This window comes from Cnephaeus nilssonii (assembly GCF_951640355.1).
Source record: "Cnephaeus nilssonii genome assembly, chromosome: 1".
Taxonomy (NCBI): Eukaryota; Metazoa; Chordata; class Mammalia; order Chiroptera; family Vespertilionidae; genus Cnephaeus; species Cnephaeus nilssonii.
The window spans coordinates 114,359,132-114,380,865 of record NC_137072.1 but is presented as its reverse complement, the minus strand read 5'-3'; the positions used below and the strand labels follow the sequence as shown (position 1 = coordinate 114,380,865).

Sequence of the window (21,734 nt, the reverse complement as noted above, 5' to 3'; positions counted from 1 at the left end):
GTGGCCCCTGCCCGCACCTTCGAAGGGCATCCCTTGTCTCCGCTGCCGTCACTGTCGCTCTGCCCTCTCCCCGGGGACTGCCGTGAGGACATCAGGCCACGGGGACAGCCCAAGGCCTTTCACGTAACCCCATCTGCGAAGCCCCTTTTCACAGAAGGCGGCGAGCCTGGGTCCCGGGACAGGGACCTGGTCCCGCGGGGTGGGGGGGGGCGGGGGGAGGCTGTTACTCAGCGGCCACCCTGTGACGGGCTGCCTGGCGTGTCCCCTCGCAAACCCTGTGCTGAGACCCCGGCCCCGATGCTCTGGCCCCTGCAGGCCCCCTGCCCATTTCAGGCTCGGGTTGAGCTGACATGCACAAGGGTCCTCACCACCCAGTGCTGGCTCCAGCCACCGACCTCTCCCCTCGCTCCAGCCTGGTCCCCGAGCAGCCCTGTGGGGTGGGCGTGTGCCATCCTGACCCACTGTCAGGCACCATCTGTCGGTTCTCTGGGCACCCCTGGCTATGTGTCTCCTCCCAGCGCCGCGGAACCTCCGGGAGTGGGTGTCTGGGTCACAGGCCTGGGCCTGCCACTGGGGCCCAGCAGGTCCCGCCATAACCCAGACCCTTCATTAGTCACACTGCGAGGTCCCCCAGCTGTGCAACGTGGCGCAACGGGGTCCCAGGACCAGGCCAGGGTCTCGGGGCCTCACTGGCTGACCACAGGGGCCCCTCAGAGGCAGCTGTGCAGGTGGCCTGACGGGGCACGGTGGCAGCTCCGGTGGTGGTGGGGGGACAGGCCCCCGGGACCCACACCGGTGCCCATAAGATGAGCGCAGGCGTGGGCTGTCTGCCGTGGCCAGGGCACCCGTGGCCGAGAACAGACGTCAGCTCCACCAGCTTCGAAGACAGGCCTGCCCCCTCTCCCCGCCCCCTCCCTTCCCCCCCCCGCCCCCCCCGTTCAGCATCCACCACCCTCCGTGCAGGGGCCGGGAGCAGCCGGGTGCCCCGAGGCCTGCAGGACTGGCAGGAACGTGGGACCTCGGCCCACACCCTGTGCACGGGAACTGGGCCAGGGGACGCTTCACATCAGATGTCAGGTTGCAGCCTTGATCGCTGGTGGACTGGCCCTTTAACAGCCAGGAAAGGGTGCGTGTTGTGTTGTCCCCGAGTGACTGGGGAAGCCACAGGACCTGCCGGGGGTCACCGGGCCGGGTCAAAGGGCAGACGCGAGAAAGCGTGGACTTGTTTCTACCGCCCTCAGCGCCGCTGTGCAATACACTCAGGGCGCTGTATGGGGGTCAGGCCGGCAGCTTTAGGGAGCCTGGTACCCCCCTCCCCAGAGGCTCATAAATGTGATAGAGAATTTCCTACAGAGGGGGTCCCCCTGGGCCCCAGGACTGAGACTGCTTCCCACAGTTGGGCCTCATGGCCAACTATTCCCCTCGGGGCCTCCCCCGCCTCCCCCCCGCCCCCCCCCGCCTCTGTCCACCACGATCCATGCCCAGCGATCCCATCCATTCCTGTCTCGGTGCAGGGGGCGAACAGAGCCAGGCCGTGGTGCAGCAGTGGGCGCGGGCAGCCCCCGCTCGTAGGTGTCTGGTGTCCAGTGGTGAGACAGGTCTGAAAAGCAGGGAGGGCGGGACCGTGCCGCCTGCTCCGTGTCCCTCATGCTTTCCTGGGACATCGGCGAGAGCACTGAGGCTGGGATGTCGTCAGCCCTCAGGAAGGAAATAAATGAGCAAGTGACGCCCTCTCTTACGCCCCGTCCTCCACGCTGGGGAGGAGAATGCTACCTGGTCAGGCTTCTGGGGGAGCATGGGGGGCTCAGGTGGGCGAACGAGCTTTGTGATCTGCCCGTGCTTTGAAAATGCAGGTGTCCAGGCCCCGGCTCTGCTCACGGTGAGGGCTGTGCCGCCATCTGGTGGCTGGACGGAAACCCTACACGAAACAGCCAGCGCGGGGCTAGGTCTCAGGGTCAAGTGGAAAAGAGGGCACGTTTGTGGAGCCCCGCTGTGCGCTGTCCGCCATCCCAGAACTGTGCGGGGCCTTCACCAACACGCCGGGCTGGAGGAGCGGCGGCACTGTACGTGGGGACTCAGAGTGTCGCTGTTAACACTTTTTCTGTTTAAAAGGAAAGACAATTTGCTATGTGAAAAGGCAAAGAAGTGACTGACAATGTTTCAGCGGTGCATTGATTTGTGTCTGATTGGAGAGGCAACGTCTGGAAGGAAATACCGAGATGGAACAGAGCATCACCTCCCTGGGTGTTGAAGGGGGTCAACGAGAACGCACATGACGCATCCGACAGTTCGCTGTCCCAGCCGGGCGCCCGCACACCCCCAGCCTCGCCGTGGGAGGAGGGAGGAAGGAGGGACGAGTTCACACGAGACCTAGGTTCTCCCCTAACTGGCTGCGTGGCTCTGTGCAGGGCGCTGTGCCCCCTGACCTTGGGCTCTCTGTCTGCTGCCTGGGCCTCGCTGGGCTGAGTGCAAGGGCTGGTGGGAAAACCAAGAGTCGAACCTGAATCTGACGTCAAAGCTGGCACTCTCATCTGCAGCCATGCTGCTTTTCTACGAAATCCCCCGCCCCGTCTCACCGGTGGCCTGTAATTCTGAGTCAGAGCGAGAAATGACAGGGTTTGGGATGCTTTCATTCTGGTCCTTCGTGCAGCTTTACAGGCAAGCACCTTGCTTGTACCTCAGGTAACGCTTTTCACGTGCAGGTCCTGTTTTGAAACCACAGGGCAGGACTCAGTCCCCCACAGGCAGCAGGTGTGCGGGGGGGGCGGGGTTTCTTAGAAAAGCAGCCGACAAGCGGCCAGACCTGGGCAGCAGAGCCGTGGGCGAGGGGTCATGGGACGCTTGGAGGAACGGAGACGCTCATCTCAGACTAGAGGAGAAAACCAGAGAAGGCGGAGGCTCAGAGCCCGCCACGGCCTGGCCAGCGAGGGGCAGCCAGGACGCGCTCCGTTCTGATGGCGTCTGAAGCCCACTGTCCCAGGATGGCCAGGCAGAACCAGGACCTGTCCTTAAAGGGGGAGCCCTTCATTTTGTTACTACTAAGGTCTTTAGGTTAATAAAAATGCTGGAGGAAACACATTACGTAGCAAGGCAAGTTTCATTTACTCCAATTAAATTATAGTATGAGTTTCATATACAAATAAAATCTGTAAATAGAAAACGCTATAAATTTCAATCACGTAAAAATATTTGTATTATACATATGTGTGTGTATATATATATGTTTTCCCTTTAGCATGACCACAATGTACAGCAGTTGCCCCCAAGTCCACACGCCATCATGCCAACGAGTCAGTGGACGGCTTCCCAGCTCCCCTCTGGCGTCTGCTTCCAGTGAGCCGGGCCTGTCCTCCCAAGCCCCACGCTCAGGCGGCTCCCAGTTACCGGCCGTCAGGAGGGACCCGCCCCCGTGTCAGGCTGTGAGAGGGCGGCGCAGGGGCGGCTGCCTCCTGGACACCGGCCTCCGGGACCAGCGTCCGCAGCTGAGCGGTACCGCAGTGTTGGTGTCACTGGCCCAGCGCCACGGCACCAGCGTCGCTGGCGTGGCAGCGAGGCGCCGGCATCACTGGTCCAGCTCGCCCTCGTTCTGCAGCGTCTTCATCGCCAGCCCCCACAGAGTCATGCTGGAGAAGAAGGGCCCTTCGGAGTTCCTGTGCGCCGCGCCCGACGCCCGGCTGCCCAGGGGGTCGCCACAGTGGTTGTCCAGAGTGGCCAGCGATGGGCGGCCGATGGCCATGCTGTCTGTGGGCGGCGGCCCGTCGCCGGGGGAGGCGGCGGCGGCCGAGTGAGCGAAGGCCTGAGGCTGCGTGTGCTGCTCGGGGGCCTTGGCGAGTTTGCCAGGATCCGCACCGAGCTTCTCCGGGTGGCCGACCCCACGTGGCTGAGGCGTGGACGGGAACTTACAGCAGGAGCCGGCAGAGTGGCCGTCAAATTCTGTCTCGGGCTCGTCCACCGGGTGGGTGGGGAGCTTCACAGACACAGGCACCAAAGCCACAGACACGTCCTGGGGGAAGGAGTCGGAGCTGGGAGCCCTGTCCAGGCTGGAGGCCTTGAAGGCGTGGGCGAGCTCCCGCAGCGCGTCCCGGCCCCCGTCGTCCGCGCGGCAGTGCATCCGCCGGTGCCGCCGCAGCACAGCCGAGCGGGTGAAGCACTTGTCACAGATCTCACACGTGTACGGCTTCTCCCCGGTGTGCGTGCGGACGTGCCTGCGGAGGTCCCCGGACCCCCCGAAACTTTTCCCTGCACGGAGAGAGGGGTCATCTCAGAGGTGGGCATTGGGACGAGTGGAGTGGAGCCTGCCACCACCCGCTCTGCCAGTCTCTCCCCTCTGCCCCCTGGGTGTGCGGCCTCTCAGTGCCAGCCTCCTGGACCCTGTCTGCCTGCACAGGAGCCCCCGCTGGGCAGGCAGTTGCCCACCCTGCCTGCTGGTGGGTGCTGGAAAACCCTGCCAGTTTCGCTTAAACTTCTGCGAACCTAGAGCAGCGGGTCTATCACAAGAAACACTCCCCTCACGGCATCTGTGCACGCAGCTCTCACTACAACTCTGCCCCTGCTTCCCCGGGTTCCAGTTCCTTTCCCTGCGCACAGCATCAAGGTGGGGATTTGTTCCCACAGTCAGAGTTCGTAAGGGGTCAATAACCTTAGAGAAGTCATAACGTCAGTACAAAGGAGTGAACACTACGCACGTATGTACACGGATGTTTAACTGCTCCCTCGTCTGCATGTCACTATCTGAATTCTCGGCTCTCCAGCCCTGGTCAAGCAAAGGTGGGCTATCTAAAAAAACTGCCTTTGAACAAAACTAGATGTCGATGCCCACGTGTTGTGTTCTGATGGGGGACAGGCGGCGGGCGTGTATGAGAAAGGGAGGGGACAGTGGCATCATGGAGGGAAGGCGCTGTTGCTGGTGCAGACCAGCTAACTCAGTGGCGCTAATTCTAAGCCAGGTTTTTAATTTTCAGTCCAGTGGTCACCAGACCAGCAGTTAGAACTGCGTCCTTGTCTCTGCAAACAGTTCTCTGGACAGTGTGGCCCTGGGCCCCGTCCAAAGTTCCCACACGGGACGGGAGGGGACGGGACAGGCGGCCTGGTCTGTGCGTCACTCACCGCAGGCCGTGCAGCTGTAGGGCCGCTCCCCCGTGTGCCGGACCCGGTGCCTCACCAGCTTCCTCTGCATGTTGAAGGACTTCCCGCACTCGTCACAGGTGAACACTTTGTCAGCCGTGTGTGTCTTCTTGTGCTCCTTCAAGTTGCTGAAGTTACTAAAGCCTGGAGAGACCACGACAGGGTCAGCGCAGGGCCCGCACCCTCCAGGCAGGGCCTCCAGCAAGAAAAGCAAAGCGCGGCCATACCTCGGCCACAGGTGTCACACAGGTGCGGCTTCTCCCCCGAGTGAATGACGATGTGACGCTGGACATCCCCCGAGGCTGCAAACCTGCAATGGGTGTGAAATGCAGCTGAGAGCCTGTCCACGCCCCTGCGCCGGGCAGCGCGAGGCACGGAGGGCAGCTGCCCGCCTTCCTGGGTGTAATCAGAGCGCCTGATTCATGGGAACGGGCATTAAAAGTATCTTTACCTTTCCCCCTTTAAAGGAAAGTAGTGAATAATGCAGGGTTGTGTTTGTAAAACACTTTTTCTACCTAGCTGCCTCCATCTCCTTCAGAGATGGCCACCGATGGCTCAGCTTAGGGAGCCATTCCCGCCCAGGCCTGGGATTGGAAATCCAGGCGTGTTCCCTCCCACACTAGAGCAGTGGTCGGCAAACCGCGGCTCACGAGCCACATGCGGCTCTTTGGCCCCTTGAGTGTGGCTCTTCCACAAAATACCACGGCCTGGGCGAGTCTCTTTTGAAGAAGTGGCGTTAGAAGAAGTTTAAGTTTAAAAAATTTGGCTCTCAAAAGAAATTTCAATCGTTGTACTGTTGATATTTGGCTCTGTGGACTAAGGAGTTTGCCGACCACTGGCCTAGAGGAATGACAACAGGGAGGCACGTGAGGCTGGGAAGGTGTGACTTGTTTCTACCACCTGCAGAGACACCCGTTTTCCTGGGACTGCGTCACGAGCAGCCCCCTGGCGTTCCCACTGCGCCCCCTTCCTGCACAGGTGACTGACTGCGCCAGGGCCGGCTCTCCCTCCCGGCCCCGAGCCTGCATGCTGCCGTCACAGCACTCACAGAGCAGGTGGCCGACAGGCGCTGCCTGGATGGACGGCGAAATGAACGGCTATAAAGCCATGTGACTGGTACGGTCCTGGCTGGTGCCTGGTGTCCAGCGTGACCGTCAGGGGAGAGCAGTGGACTCCGATACCTGACCCCTGGGAGGGGGGCCGGCCAGCGTGCGGCTGTGCGCACGCCGGAGGGACCCTCTCCTCACTGTACCTCCCACCACAGTAAGACTGCACCAAGTGCCCTGGGCTGAGCTCCGCCTGCCTTCCCGCTGCCGGTTCCCACAGCCTGAGGCCGGGCTGGGCAGCCAGGCTGCAAGGCTCACATCCCTGCTGGGCACTCACCTCCGTGGGCGTTCATCTGTTTTCATGGCCATTTTTAGAAAGAATGGACATTTCAGTGTCAAACCACTCTGTGTCATGTAAAATCCCATTTCTAAGACTCCTGTCCCGGGTGTTCCTTCTCTGAATGTTTCTCATGTGTCACATGCAAGGCTCCGCAGAGGGTCTGATGGGCCTGCGCTCCTCCGTGGAGTGAGCCCTATGCGGCTCCTGTGCGAGCCCGCAGCGCACTGCTTTCCACGGAGACCAGACCAGAGGGGTCCCTACAGGCGGGGGCAGCCCCGGCACTGACCTCTTGCCACAGACTTCGCAGATGTAGGGCTTTTCACCAGAATGCCGACGCAAGTGAGTCTGCAAGTTACCTGCCTGCAAAAAAGGAGAAGCAAAAGCACGCCAGTAACGCAAGGGTTTTTGAAAAACAGGTCCCATCCATTCGAATGGAAGACTGGCAGATCCAATCAGGCCCCAGTCCACCTTCCAAGGGAGACTGGACACACCACTCAGGAGAAGCCACATCCAGAGGAAGGACTGCCCAGTTCTAACGGGGTGTCCACCCCCCGGGTTCTCCCGCGCTCCTGGGCCAAGGGCTGCACTGGCTGTCCCATCGCGGGCCTGCCCTGGGCGCTTCTCTTAAATGGGCGCCACAGTGCAGGGGGCTGTGGAGGTTGCCAGGCTTGTACTTTAAACAGAGCTTGATGTATTATTTCACATATCTTTAAACTTGGACCATCTATATGCAGGTAGCACTTGAGAAAGCAGCAGTGCTTGCACGTGGCTACTCCCTGCTCGCTGTCTCTCCCTGAGAACATGCCTTGGTTATAAAGGTCAGAGCTCCCCGAGCAGCACCCCCGCTGCAGCGGCTGCTGTGCGTGGCGGGCTGTCACGCTGTCGTGTGTGCAGAAGTGAAATCAGGAGTCACTGCAGCCCTCCATGGTGGGGACTCCAGGCTCCTGGTTTCTGACACCAGCAGGCTTTACCCAGACGCCTTATTTAGATGGAGGCCCGGAGCAGGCTGCCAGTGCTCAGCAGAGGCCATCCATATGAAACTGCCCGCAGCGAGGCTGAGACTGCAGATGCCTCAGACGTTAAGCACTCGGGCTACTGCTTCCAACTCGGACGCGGAGGCAGAATTTCCCACTGCGGAGACTTCAGTTAGCAGTCTCGGTCTGTCACACCCCTACTTAATTTTTTATAGAGTTCTGTTAAAAGTAAACACTGAAATAAGTGAGGATACCCACGGGAAACAAAGCTCAGGCATTATGCACAGAATAAGCCAAGAAGGGGGAGTGAACAGTAATACCTACTAACACACCTGGCTTTGTAAATCTGCATTTTTAAAAAATATATTTTTTTACCAGAGGCCTGGTGCACGAAATTCAGGGCATGGGTAGGGTCCCTAGGCCTGGCGGGCGATCAGGGCCAATCAGGGCCTTCCAGCTGCCAGCTGGGGCCTCCCTTTGTTCCGCACTGCCCCCTGGTGGTCAGCACACGTCATAGTGAGTGATCGAACTCGCGGTCTCCTGGTCGAACTCCCGAGGGGACAATTTGCATATTAGGCTTTTATATATATAGATTGATTTTAGAGAGGAAGGGAGAGGGAGAGATAGAAACATCAACGATGAGAGAAACACTGATCTGCTGCCTCTTGCACTTGCCCTACTGGGGAGTGTGCCCTTAACAGGAATCAAACCGGGGACTCTTCAATCCACAGGCCGACCCTCTAGCCACTGAGCCAAACCAGCTAGAGCTAAATCTGCAGCTTTTTAAAAAAATTAAATGCAAAAGACAGTACATGGTGACAGGTTTGAAAATGGGTCTTAAGTCCACCTGTGAGTGGAAATGTACAAACGTACAGGAACAGAAACTGTGGTCGGGATTTTCTGTTATGACATGGAAGTCTTTCTGTCTGTCAGACACTGAGAAACACTGTGTTACATCCTACCTTTTAGAATATGATACATATGGTTTACACAAACTCAGGTTTATTTTAGGTAACCAAAGAAAAAGAACTTGGCAAAATATTGGGAAATACCCAGCTTTTAACAGAATGACTATGAATAACAATAATAAAGTGACCGTCTAGCCAGTGTGGCTCAATGGTTGAGTGTTGACCTATGAACCAGGAGGTCACGGCTCAATTCCTGGTCAGGGCACATGACAGGGGTTGTGCAGGAGGCAGCTGATCAATGATTCTCTCTCATCATTGATGTTTCTATCTCTCTCCCCCTTCCTCTCTGAAGTCAATAAAAATATATTAAAAAAAATAACAGTATGAAGCGACAAATGCTAGTAACAATATATATCTGGTCTACTTAGGCCTTCACACACATTGTCATGTTACCCTTAGTAACTGGCACTGAAATCTATTTTCTAGATGAAAACGAGGTTCAGCTAAGGTGGGCGCTCGTTACTCGGCTGGGCCAGGAATTAATGCCGTGTGTGAGCTGCCGTCTTACCTGCGGGGAGACCTGAGGACAGCACATTTCTGTGGCTAAACTAGCTGGTGTTGAACACTCAGTGTGACAAAGTCACTTTGCCCTCAGGAAACAGCTTGCTGGAGTTACGATAACGATAACGCACCACTGGCTTTGTGAGATGAGTCACTTCCAAATTTCAGAAAAGCTCATCAGTCTTGTAACAATTCAAACAGCACTGTCTGCTCAGCTGTTAAATGAGATCCCTCCTTTCCAGCTATTTTGTAAACTATGTATTAAGATGGAAATTGTCTCTGAATCATTCCTAGCAATGCTGCATGTTCCCTCTTTAAGTCAAGCATAACAATTGCTTATTTTCCAAGTAAATATAATCGAATGGTCTTCCACTCAATATTATAATAAGCAGAGTGAAAAAATTTTTAAAATGTTTCTTTAGGTATTTAATAGTGGAAATGAATAATAGAAATAATTATCTTTCCCCACAAAAAGGAGCACATATTAGTCTAGTAAATGATATAAAAGTACATTAAATAATGGAAAAATTCAGGCAAAAATGTCCAATAATGCATTCAGATAATTTATACCAAATTATGTGGCAACCTGGGGCCCAGATTGTTTGACCTTCGTTATGTTTTTAGTTGAAGTAAACTTTGCTATGCTCTAATTATATGCTAAGGACATAGATCACATCTTAGAAATTACCTATATATAGCGGGATCCATGAAAACTCTGGCGAGAGGTAATAACAATAATAGCTGTCAAGTGCTAAGATGCTACTATGAATGAAGCACTTGACTAAGTTGCAAGCAGTGTTTCATGTAATCATCACAATGTCCTTATAAAGGAGTGTTGTTCCCATTTTACAGAGCAGACTGGGAAGGAGGACTGAGCTGCACACAGCGTCAGGGCCCGGCATCGGGGGTGAACAGTGATCTTGTTTCAGAAGGAAAAGGAGGTCCCCACAGCCTGCATTCAAAATGTTCTCCACAACATTGCACCTCTAGGTTCCCTTAGGCCTAGTGCCCAGATCAGCACACAGCCCATCGGACACAATAAACATTGGCTGGATGAGAGATTTAATCCTCCATCTTAATAAACATCAGCTACAAGGTAGCAACAGCAGGACTGAAAACTGTTTGGTCTGTTGTCCAGCATCCTAACATCTACAGTCCCAATGGGAAGAAGAAGACATCTGTCTGAATGTAGCCCAGCCTAATTTGCAGCCTCCAGATGCAGCACAACATGGTTACTGCATTCCTGAGAGGAGATACTAGGATGGCACCCCCCGGGGGAGGGGTGGGCTGTGCAGAGTCCTCACACTTACAAAAAATGTCATGTTTCCCCAAGGTACAGGGTTTTGTTTTCTTGAAAATCATTTTCTCCTGATGTAGACTAGAGTCTTTAAGTTACAGATACCTTCAGAGGCTTCTCTCACAATTCCAATGCATGTCTTATCCTATCTAATAAAGAGGAAATATGCAAATTGACCATCACACCATCACAAAGATGGCGGCGCCCACAACGGAGGCGGGGTTTCTGTAACACAAAATGGATGCACCCACAACGGAGGCTGAGTTCCCATAACGAGCCTTAAGGAGCAATCAGCAGGGACCTGAGGCTGCGTGGCGCTGGGCCGGGGCAGGGGACCTGAGGCTGTGCCCCCCGCCTGGTGGGGCTTGACAGGGGACCTCAGGCCACGCCTACCGCCCCCAGCGCCAGGCCGGGGGACCTCAGGCCATGCCCCCTGCCCTGTCCAGGAGACCTGAGGCTGCACCCCCCACCCCGGTGCTGGGCCAGGAGATCTGAGGCCATGACCCCCCGCCCGGGGGGTTTGACAGGGGACCGCAGGCTGTACCCCCTGCCCAGCAGGGCTTGACAGGGGACCTCAAGGTGCGCCCCCTGCCCTGGTGCTGGGCCAGGGGACCTCAGGCTGCTCCCTCCACCCCAGGCCGGGGGATCTCAGGCCGCAACCCCATCCCGGCGTCGGGGGACCTGAGGCTGCGCCCCCCTCCCGGCGCCGGGCTGGGGGACCTGAGGCTGCGCCCCCCTCCCGGCGCCGGGCTGGGGGACCTGAGGCTGCACCCCCCTCCCGGCACCAGGCTGGGGACCTGAGGCTGCACCCCCCCTCCCGGCGGGGCTTGACAAGGGACCTGAGGCTGCACCCCCCTCTCGGTACCAGGCTGGGGACCTGAGGCTGCGTCCTCTACCCGGTGGGGCTTGACAGGGGACCTCAGGCCACACCCCCTGCCTGGCGGGGCTTGACGGGGGATCTCAGGCTGCGTCCCCTGCCTGGCAGGGCTTGATGGGGGACCCCAGGCTGTGCCCCTCACCCTGGCGCCAGGCCAGGGGACCTCAGGCTGTGGCCCCGTCCTGGCACTGGGGGACCTGCGGCTGTGCCCCCCCGCCTGGCACCGGGCCAAGGGACCTCAGGCTGCATCTCCCATCCTGGCACTGGGGGATCTGAGGGTGCACTGGGGGACCTGAGGCTGCACCCCTCCCCCCCCGCCCCGGCGCCAGGCCAAGGGACCTGATGTTGCAACCCCCGCTCGGCAGGGCTTGATGGGGTGGGGCCGGCTGGGTCTGGATCTCGCCCAATGGGAGTGGGCTGGCACCGCGGGTGGGCAGGGACTTGACTCTAGGTCCCGCAGCATGCCCGACTCTGACAGGAGGAAGATTTTCATATACATTTTACTAATTTTCTTTCATCTCTGACACTTCTATTATAGAAAAAGGGCAAATAACAATATTAAAATGTTTCCTCTAATTAACCCCCTTTTAATGTGCACGAATTTCGTGCACCGGGCCAGTAGTCTACACTAATAAAAGAGAAAGATGTAAATGGACTGTACCTTCACGACGCCCACCAGCCAATCAGGACTATGCAAATTAACCCAACAAAGATGGCAGGTGAATTTGCATACGCAGGCGCCAAGCGGCTGGGGGCAGGGCGGGATGCTTGCGTCATCGCCATGGCGACGACACAGGCGTTCAGTACCGCCCCAGCCGCTCCGGGCCTCTGTGCAGCGTGGGAAGGTGGAAAGGCAGCTCTGGCTGGAGCGAAGGCGGTGCCGGCAACCAGGGGAAGGAAGGCCCATTCTTGCATGAATCTTCGTGCATCGGGCCTCTAGTTTATAATAAAAATCAACACTACTAGGTTTCAGGTTTCCAATTATTAACAATAAATAAAAGTATTCCCACCTGAGAGAAATGTTTCCCACAAATGTTACATTCAAAAGGTTTCTCACCTAAAACAAAACAAAACAACAGCTGGTAAAATCATTTGTATTATCTGCACAACCATCTTCTGTTTAAAATGTTTAAACTATCCCGTGCCCACCATTCAAAGCAGAGACTACACTCCTCATCACGAGTGTATGAAAACGGGAGTCCACACCTCTTCCCCATCTCTCGTCCTTAGATAGTGGGCAGGGATGACACACTGAAATCTGTGATTAGTTTTCTCTAAAAAAATCAAACTGTGCCTTAGCTGGTTTGGTTCAGTGTATAGAGCATCGGCCTGCAGACTGAATGGTCCCAGGTTCGATTCTAGCCAAGGGCACATGCCCAGGTTGTGAGCTCGATCCCCCGTGTGGGGTGTGCAGGAGGAAGCCAATCCATGATTCTCTCTCATCACTGATGTTTCTCTCTCTCTCTCCCTCTCCCTTCCTCTCTGAAGTCAATAAAAATATATTTTTAAAAAATCAAATTGTTCTCCAAATATAAACCTATGTTGAAGTCAAACTTAACTTGTTAGCATTCAAACCCTGCCTAGGTTTTGGGCTTGAAAATCAACCGTGAGTTTCTTTGCTGAAGGGCCCAAACCTGTTTACAGTCCCTCAGCCCGACTCCTTACTTTCCCATCAGCTCTTAAGAGAACTGGAGTCTCGTTCACACATGTGAGGTGTGGACATGGCACAGCCTCAAACCGAGAGGGACCTCCTGAAGGTGGGACAGGGCAAAGCCCTTCCCCTGCATTTGGCCTTGGCTGACCATGCTCCCAGGGGAAAACAAGAGGACATTATGGGAGCCACGTCTGATTTTAGAAACTCTAAGTAATTACACTTTGGTATAGAACAACCTGTGGAGAATGGAACTCTGCCAAGAAACCACAGCAGCCCTGAATACAGTCTCTAGAAAATGACCATTGTAACAGTCTACTTCCAGGTGCCACCTTGAACCTAGGTAACTAATAAACAGGCTGGCAGACCAAGAACCTGTTTCCCCTCCCCCTCCCACAAGTTCACTCTCTTTTAACAATGACAACACCCCTTCCTTCTACATTGCTGGCTGCTAGCTTTCTGGGCTCCTGCCAGGCGACTTTTACTTTTGCTTTTTTCATGAAACTGTTTAATGGCTTCTTCAATGGCTTCTTTCTGGAGCAGGCAGAAAGCTTTTGACTGAATAATTATCATCATATTACTTCTGTATTTTGGGACAACATTTATGTCGGAAATTATGGGGAGAATAGATAATGTTAAGTTAAAGCCCCCATTATGCGATCCAAGAGTTTGAAAAAAGAGGCCACTGGTTATTAAGACTCCCAAGTGGCCAGAATTGATAACCTTCCTCCAGTGGTTCTCAAATGCTTTGCTCTCAGGATCCCTCACACTCTTAACTGAGAACCTAAAGCGTGTGCTTATGTGGGCTACATCCGTCAGCACAGTCCATACTAGAAATGAAGACGGAGTGATTTTTAACCCGTGACTAGACATCTCACTGGCTACCCGAGTGATGACAGCCTTTAGCTGACTCCATTGCACTTGTGGGAGAAGACAGACAAGGCAAGTAACATCCTACATGGTGACAGAAATAGTCCGGCCTCACAGACCCTGCGAGAGCTCCTCAGATTGTAAGTCGAGGACCACTGCTCTCTCAATAGAGTATTTACATCCACATGAGCATCTCTGCCATAATGGATGACATTATTGTTCAAAAGAACAAACAATTTAATTTTTAAAGCTAAACAGACACGTTTCTCAAAAATTATACTGATCATGAGGCCCTAGGAAATGTAAGCAAATGGAATGACCTAAATTAAGTTTTTTTTCAGGGCAAAACTGAATCAGTGATACTGCCTTCATAGGAAGAATACTTCTGAACTACTAGTAACAATAAAGGTAATACTTTATTATTCAAATACATTGACAATTTATAAAGGGCTTTTGTAAATATTTAAGTAAGTCTCTCTCCACAATGCACTGGGGTGGTAAACACCTAGACCAGTGATGGGCAACCTTTTGAGCTTGGTGTGTCAAACTTCGCCAAAAAACTGAGCATAACTCGGGTAGTGTCACTTTGAGGAAAAAACTAACTCCAAGACTCTAGTCGCAAATGTTTCATCCTGAGGAGCAGCAAATGTTTCATCCTCGGCATGCGGCCGCGTGTCATCAGAAATGGCTACGTGTGCTAGTGCTGACACGCGTGTCATAGGTTCGCCATCACTGACTTAGACACACCAGGAGTCAGTGACAGCAGAATGTCACATCAATAATTGCAATTGCACAAACATCTTAAAAGCAGTTACTCTGGAAGCATCTGTAGCCCATCACTTCTCATGCCTATAAGCTAACTGCCAATCACCTGTTTAAGTGCAGGAAGTAATACATACGTACTGTATAAGGCAGGCGTCCTCAAACTACGTCCCGTGGGCCATGTGTGGGTGTTTTTGCCGTTTTGTTTTTTTACTTCAAAATAAGATACGTGCAGTGTGCATAGGAATTTGTTCATAGTTTTTTTAAACTATATTCCAGCCCTCCCATTGGAGGGACAGTGAACTGGCCCCGTTTAAAAAGTTTGAGGACCCCTGGTATAAGGTAACATGCATGTGCTGTATAACACTTTTAAAAAAGCTTTTGGAAAAAATAAACTTTTTGGAAAGGGGAGGAGGTATGAATTAAGGAAATAAAACTTTGAAAATTCAATGTTCAAAATGGAAGAACTTTCATTTGAAAATATTGAATGGTTAAAGCTGATCCTTATTAAAAAGTTTACCTCCCACCTTCCGAATCACAATCTTTAAAATCTGATATTCACATTACTTCCAGAGAACTTTTAGAATTACTCAAACTAAATTATTTTAATCTGAATTGACCTACATTATGTTTTTAAAGAATAAACTTAATCTAATTCTAAAGAGACATCTAAATATCGCTTATCTGTTTTAGAACTTGAAAATTTCAATCCATCAAAATAATTTACTATACTTCTTTAGAGATGGAAAGTTTGTCATAAAAACCTAATTAAAATAAAAATGAAGTGTGACATCTTTTAAAACTGGCTCTATGAAAGTACCTATAGATTACGCTTTAAGAGGCATCACCAAAAATATGAAAAAATAGGTAACTCTCAATCTTGATTATTTTTGTGTGCAAATGTCAACGCAACGGCAAAACTTCTTACAAAGAGGAGCAGGCACCGTGTGGTCTGCGCTCCTCCCTGTCCGGCCCGCGGGCCCCGGGTCAGTGTGCGTGTACCTGTATGGGACCGTTTGTGAAGCTCCAGGTTGCTCGGGTGTTTGAAAGGCTTCCCACACAGCTCACACGCGTACTGCCACGGGGACTGCGGCACCTGGGCCTGGTCCTCGGGAGCCTCCAGGTCTTCGGGCCTCTCCGTTTTGATAATGCGGGGAAAGCTGTCGGAACTGCCGGGCTCTTCGTGTTCCTTCTCCCCAGCGCTCTCACTGCCGGCTTTCTCTATGGTGTCACTGGCAGGGCCGATCCTCTGGGTTAGACCCTCACCCGACGTGGGTTCAGCAATGCGCTCTGCAGATGTCTGTGACTTCAGGAAATTGAGCTTCTTAAGGTGAATGGCCTTTTTGAGCCTCATCTGTTTGGTGGGCGGCTGGCACGTGCTGTCTGACTCGGGGTCTGGGGCAGGTTCAGCCAGAGGCTGGGCCAGGAAGCTGGGAGGCAGGTGCTCCGTGGACTGCAGGGCGCACTCGGAATGGCTGACAGCACAAGGCTGGTTTTCCACGGCGGCCGGGCCTGTGGGTGGGCTGACAGCGAAGGGCTGCTCGGTTATTCTCTCGTGACTGGGACAAGCGGCTTGTTTATAGTACTGCTTGCTGTACAAGTTTCTGAGTTTGTAGTAGTAATTTGGCTGCTTGAGCGGCAGTTCTGTGCAGCCGCCGTCTAAGGTGTCAGGGCCTAGTTTCGACGCTTCGCCTGCAGGGTGATGAAGGTGACCCGGCGGTGGCGCCTGAGAGGGCGGCTCGTCCAAGGCCTTACTGTGCTGCCCGTCTGCCGCACACGCCGGCAGTAAGTGAGGAGAGTAGCTTTCGCTGAGAGCACAGCTGGTGTCCGGAGCCAGAGCGCCCTGCAGGGAGAACGCACCACTACAAGGCGTGCCGGGGGGCTGCTCCACAGGGGCTGACTTTAAGAACGTGTGACACAGACTGAGAACGTTCTGGACCTGCAGACACTGTGCTGTGTCCAGCATCAGCTGCACATTGTCCTGGTTCAGGTCCAGGTGAGACGTGTACATGAAGTCCAGGATCTGCCCAATGCCGCTTACATTCTTAATATCCAAGTGAAAAACGTCATTCTTCTGGCCGGGAGAATTCTGGAAGAGGCTCCTGACAAAACAAAGATGCCTGTTTCAGTGTTAACAATTCATACATGCTCTTAACTTTCTCTTACAAATAACACTCATACCAATAATCAAAACTGCAACACTTCTATAAATGCCAGAATTTTATAAGTAAGCGAGCTTTAACCCTTTTAAAAAAAATCTGGCAAGTCATCCAATAAAGCAATTCAGATAAATGAGTGCGATGAATATCCAAACTTCCAAGGAAGATTTTGCAATATACTCATGGCTCTTTTATCAAATGTAATTATCCAGATGCATTAATATAGAGTACAGAAAACTAAAGGACACATATTTTTCACTACTTCCTGTTTGTAGTCTGACAAATCATGTATTTTATTTTAGGCATAAAACACATATAAAAATATTTCCATATCTAAGTGCCTTAAAAAGTCTAAAAATAAAAATAGCTATAATAAACTAACCCTCAGTATACATTCATTTTGTTTATTAAATACATTTTTATTGATTTCAGAGAGGGAGGGGGAGATAAAAACATCAATGATGAGAAAGTATCATTGATCAGGTGCCTCTTGCATGCCCCCTACTGGGGATCAAGCCTGCAACCTGGACATGTGCCCTGACCAGGAATCCAATGGTGACATCCTAGTTCACAGGTCGATGCTCAACCACTGAGCCACACCAGCTGGGCTACACTCGCTTTTTTAATCTTAATTTTTAATTGTGAAAAAATTACCTAATATTAAATATTTTATTATGGTTCAAATGGTAAATTCAGTGGCATAAAGTACATTCACGATGTTGTGCAACCATCACCTTTATGCATTCATTCTTAGAACCTTTTCATTATCCCAGAAACTCTGTTCCCATTAGACACTAACTCCCATTCTTCCTCCCCCACCCCTGGCACCACCATTCTGCTTCTGTCTCTCTGAATGTGACTGCTCTAGGACCCTGATACGCGCTCATTTCGCACTTAGTCATTCCTCTAGCTGTCTAGCAAGCCAATGGTCCATACATCAGCAGTGAGAAAAGCCCTATGAGTTAATGCAGGAAAAAAGGGCACATTTCCATAAAGCCCACACACTTTATTCTGGGCACAAGTCAAATTCACCGGGGAAGGAATCTGTATGGTGTAAAATACCAAGCTAAGTTAGGTAAGTTGTCTTGCAACGTTGTGGGAGACATTTTATCAGATGCAGTCACCTGCTTCCCCAAACAGCCCAGGTTGTGGGTTTGATCCCCAGCCGGGGTGCATACAGGAGGCAAATGATGGATATTTCTCTCTCTCTCTCTCTTCCTCTTTCTAAAATCAATAAAAACATACTCTGTACAGTGAGAAGAACGAAGTCTGAAGTCGCACCTGAAGTACTGGCTGAAGGCTGCGAGGACATTCTTGTGTGCTTTGAAGCAGACGCCATTCACCACCAGCATGCAGTCACAGAGCAGGCCTTGGATGCGCTGCTCGTGCAGCTGCTGCAGGAGGTGGCAGCTGTGCGTGGCCACCGGGTCCATGCTCGGGCAATCAGGAGACCTGCACACGGACGCAGATAAAACATGAGTTTCGATGACAAGACTGGGAACTAAATGGCACCAAGTCCACGGATTGATCTGTGGTTCACTGTCATGAGTCCCTGTCACAGCAGCTTAAAAATCAAACATGCAAACAAACAAAAAAGTAGTTTCTTAAGCATCTTAACCAGTGCTGTTCAATGGAAATACCTGTGAAGATAAAAATGCCCCTAGAACGCTTCTGCTCCTCTTCCTATGGCCCGAATCTGCCATACTTCCTCCCTGAAAGCCCCCAAAGGTTACTGTCCCTTAACCCTCAGCACTGAGCCGCCTTCGCTTTCCCTTGACCAGTGGTCAGCAAACTCATTAGTCCACGGAGCCAAATATCAACAGGACAACAACTGAAATTTCTTTTGAGAGCCAAATTTTTTAAACTTAAACTTCTTCTAACGCCACTTCTTCAAAATAGACTCGCCCAGGCCGTGGTATTTTGTGGAAGAGCCACACTCAAGGGGCCAAAGAGCCGCATGTGGCTCGCGAGCCACAGTTTGCCAGTCACTGCCCTTGACAATCACATCTATCTCTGGCCTTCATCTGTTCTAAGTAGACAAGTCCTAAATTTGAAACTTTAACTTTAACCACCAGTTGCAAATGCCCAACTTCCTGCTAAACATCTGTAACTGTATGACCCCACAACTAAGAATCTCCAAAACCTATCCCCATTATCTCGCCCTCAGCTCGGCACCTTGTTCTGATTCCCCTATTTCTTTATGGAAAGCTCAGTTTCCGTATGTGGATTTGGGGTGCTGGCATGATCTCCTGGTTTGAGATCAGGGTGGCATTCAGAGGACACCGCGACGAGAGGCGATGTCATCTACAAACAGCCATACTGCAGCACAGGGAGTGGCTATTTCCCGAAGGGGGGCCTCAGTCAGGCGGTGGGCACTGTCCCTAGTGCTGAATCCTCCGAGGTACGGAGCAGCCAAATGACTGAGTCATCAGTCACCCACCCTACCCCACTGGCTGCCAGGAAAGAAAAGGCTTCCTGGTTTACTATGATTAGTATCATTTATTGACTGTTACTACAGGCCGGGCACTGTGCTAAGCATATTATATACGTCAAATAATGCACTAAGAACCATTATCGCCATTTTATAAGTCAGGAAATTAAGAAATGGGAGTTTAAGCAACATGCCCGTGATCATAAAACTTAGGTTCCAACGCCAGCATTTAAATCCGGGTTCCTAAACCCGGCAGTCAGTGCTCGTGGGCAGTGCTATTGCCCGTGAGAAAAAGGATGTTAGAAAACACAACACAAAACCTGCCTCTGGACTTCAATGCTGAAATGCAGCAAATGTTCTGAATGGACACTGGACGTTTTCTAGCTATACTGAGGTGACAAGAGGAATAATTCTTTGGAATGACCCTCAGAGTTATGATGATCTGCAAAATCATGAACTATTCCAAAATTTACTTTGACAATAAAAATCATAATCAATCTGCCCTGGCCAGTTTTGCTCAGTGGATAGAGCGTCAGCCGGCAGACTGAAAGGTCCTGGTTTAGATTCCGGTCAAGAGCATATGCCTGGGTTGCGGGCTCGATCCCCAGTAGGGGACATGCAGGAGGCAGCCAATCAATAATTCTCTCTCATCACTGATGTTTCTATCTCTCCCTACCTCTCCCTTCCTCTCTGAAATCAATAAAAATATTTTTAAATCTAATAGTTTCACCATGTTAATCCTGTAAGTCCCTTATAAAAAGCCTCTAGAAAAAGAATTGGTAATTTATATTTCTTACTAGAGGTCTGGTGCATGAAATTCGTGCATGGGGGAGGGGTGAGGGGGGTGTTCCTCAGCCCGGCCTGCACCCTCTCCAATCCGGGAGGATGTTCGACTGCCTCTTGCAATCTGGGACCGCTGGCTCCTAACCGCTCGCCTGCCTGCCTGCCTGATCGCCCCTAACCATCTCTGTCTGCCTGCCTGATCACCCCTAACCACCTCTGCCTGCCTGCCTGATAGCCCCTAATTGCTCCCCTACCAGCCTGATAGCCCCTAACTGCTCCCCTGTTGGCCTGATCGCCCTTAACTGCCTCTGCCTCGCCCCGCACCCGGGACCCAGGATTCCCTCCTCCAGCTGGTCACAGGCACCCGGGACCCAGGCTTCCCTCCCTCTGGCCAGCCGCAGGCACCCAGGACCCGGGCCGGCCGCAGCCACAGGGGACCATGGGCGGGCAGCTTCACCTGGGCCGCAGCCGCTGGCGCCCGGGACTGCAGGGTGTGCGGCTTGTCCCTCCCGGGCTGCAGGCGCAGGCACAGACGCTGGTGCCCGGGACCGCAGGGCGGGCAGCTTGTCCCTCTCCCGGGCCGCAGCCTGGCTGGTCCCCATTCCTCTCTCGTGAGCTCATCTGTGCCTGGCTGGTCCCCATTCCTCTCTCCCCAGTGTTGAGTGTCTGAGCCATTACGGCATGAGGGCGTGATGACTATTTGCATATTAGCTCTTTATTATAGGATGTGTCTTATGTGTAACAACTATAAGTAACAATGTATATATCTAATAAAAATGATAACAACAAATATGTATAAAATGTTTCCTGTATGCTACCAGGCACTATGCTAAGCCCTTTACAAGTCACCTCATTTAATGATCAGAGTCACAGTAAGAGAGGCTGAACTGTCACCCTCACTCTGTAGATGGGGACAGCGAGGCACCTGCAGGTGGCAGATGGCCACAAGTCTTCACCCCTCCAAGGGAAGCTGCGGCTGTCTCCCGCCCTGGAATCTGCGCAGCCTCGGCCCCTAATCCACAGCAGTGTGTTTGCAGATGGGGCCTTTAAAGGGATGATTAAGTTAAAACCCTAATCCAGGCTGCCTGGTGCCCTTAGAGGAGGAGGGAATGTGGACACAGAGCCCCCAGGGATGCTCCTGCCCAGGAGAGACCAGGGGAGGGCAGCACAGGGCGGGGGGCCCACGAGCCAAGAGGAGCAGCCTAGGAAGAAACCACCCGGCCGAGCCCTGGGCCTTGGACTCCTCACTCCCAGTCTGTGGTTTCGGCCACCCAGGCTCTGGTGTTTGGTGAGGGCGGCTCTAGCAGGGAATACGCCGTCTCTTCCAGGCCCGGCACTTCGCTGCCGGCCAAACCCTCCTGGTCGCCCCCACACGCCCCCCGGGGACATCGCTCACAGCCCTCCGCTCACACCCCACTCAGCTTCCACACCCAGCGACCACCACGGCACGCCAGCCGGTCCGAGGACCGAGACCGGCTCAGGATCAGCGGCAGCCCCTCGGCGGAGCGCTCCGCTGCCGCCCGCTCCGAGAACCAGGCCGAGCGCGAGGCCGGCGGGGAAGCGGGCGGGGTTTCCGGGCCGAGGAAGCGGCACGAGGGCGAAGGCCCCGCTGCAGGGGCGACACCGGGTCTGAGTCCCGGAGCCAGCGCTCGGCGCCGCCGCGGCCGAATCCCGCATGACCCGCAGCTCTCCGCCGGCCCTCGCGGCGCCCGGGAGGCGGGGGCGGCGGCTCCATGCCCGGCCCTGCCCGCCTCCTCGCGGGCCGCTTCCCCCCGGCGGCACCCGCACGCCCTCGCCGACCGGCCCCGCGGCCACCTTACCCTCGGACGCCGCTCTCGGCCCCGCCGCCTCCTCCTCACCCGCCGCGCCGCCCCCAGAGCCGCTCGCGGGGCTCCCGGGGCTGCGGAACCATCCCGACAACGCCCCCTCGGCGGCCCGGACCCGCCCTCCG

General features: G+C 53.5%; 1 protein-coding gene across 4 annotated transcripts; it reads right to left on the bottom strand.

Annotated features, from left to right (window-relative positions):
• Positions 1-3,084: 3,084 nt before the first annotated feature.
• On the bottom strand, positions 3,085-21,731 carry ZBTB49 (zinc finger and BTB domain containing 49). 4 transcript variants are annotated; one of them, XM_079775445.1, is made up of 8 exons: positions 21,604-21,731; positions 17,815-18,021; positions 15,413-16,512; positions 12,138-12,184; positions 6,797-6,870; positions 5,352-5,434; positions 5,107-5,268; positions 3,085-4,239 (listed from the first exon to the last, which is right to left on the bottom strand). In XM_079775445.1, exons 2-8 carry the CDS (start codon positions 18,000-18,002, stop codon positions 3,563-3,565), a joined length of 2,331 nt encoding a protein of 776 aa, XP_079631571.1. In that variant the 5' UTR covers positions 18,003-18,021; positions 21,604-21,731; the 3' UTR covers positions 3,085-3,562. The 4 variants fall into 4 exon arrangements, with proteins under 4 accessions (XP_079631571.1, XP_079631572.1, XP_079631573.1 ...); XM_079775446.1 differs by having other exon boundaries at positions 15,413-16,530; positions 17,851-18,021; XM_079775447.1 differs by having other exon boundaries at positions 17,851-18,021.
• Between the last annotated feature and the right edge of the window lie 3 nt (positions 21,732-21,734).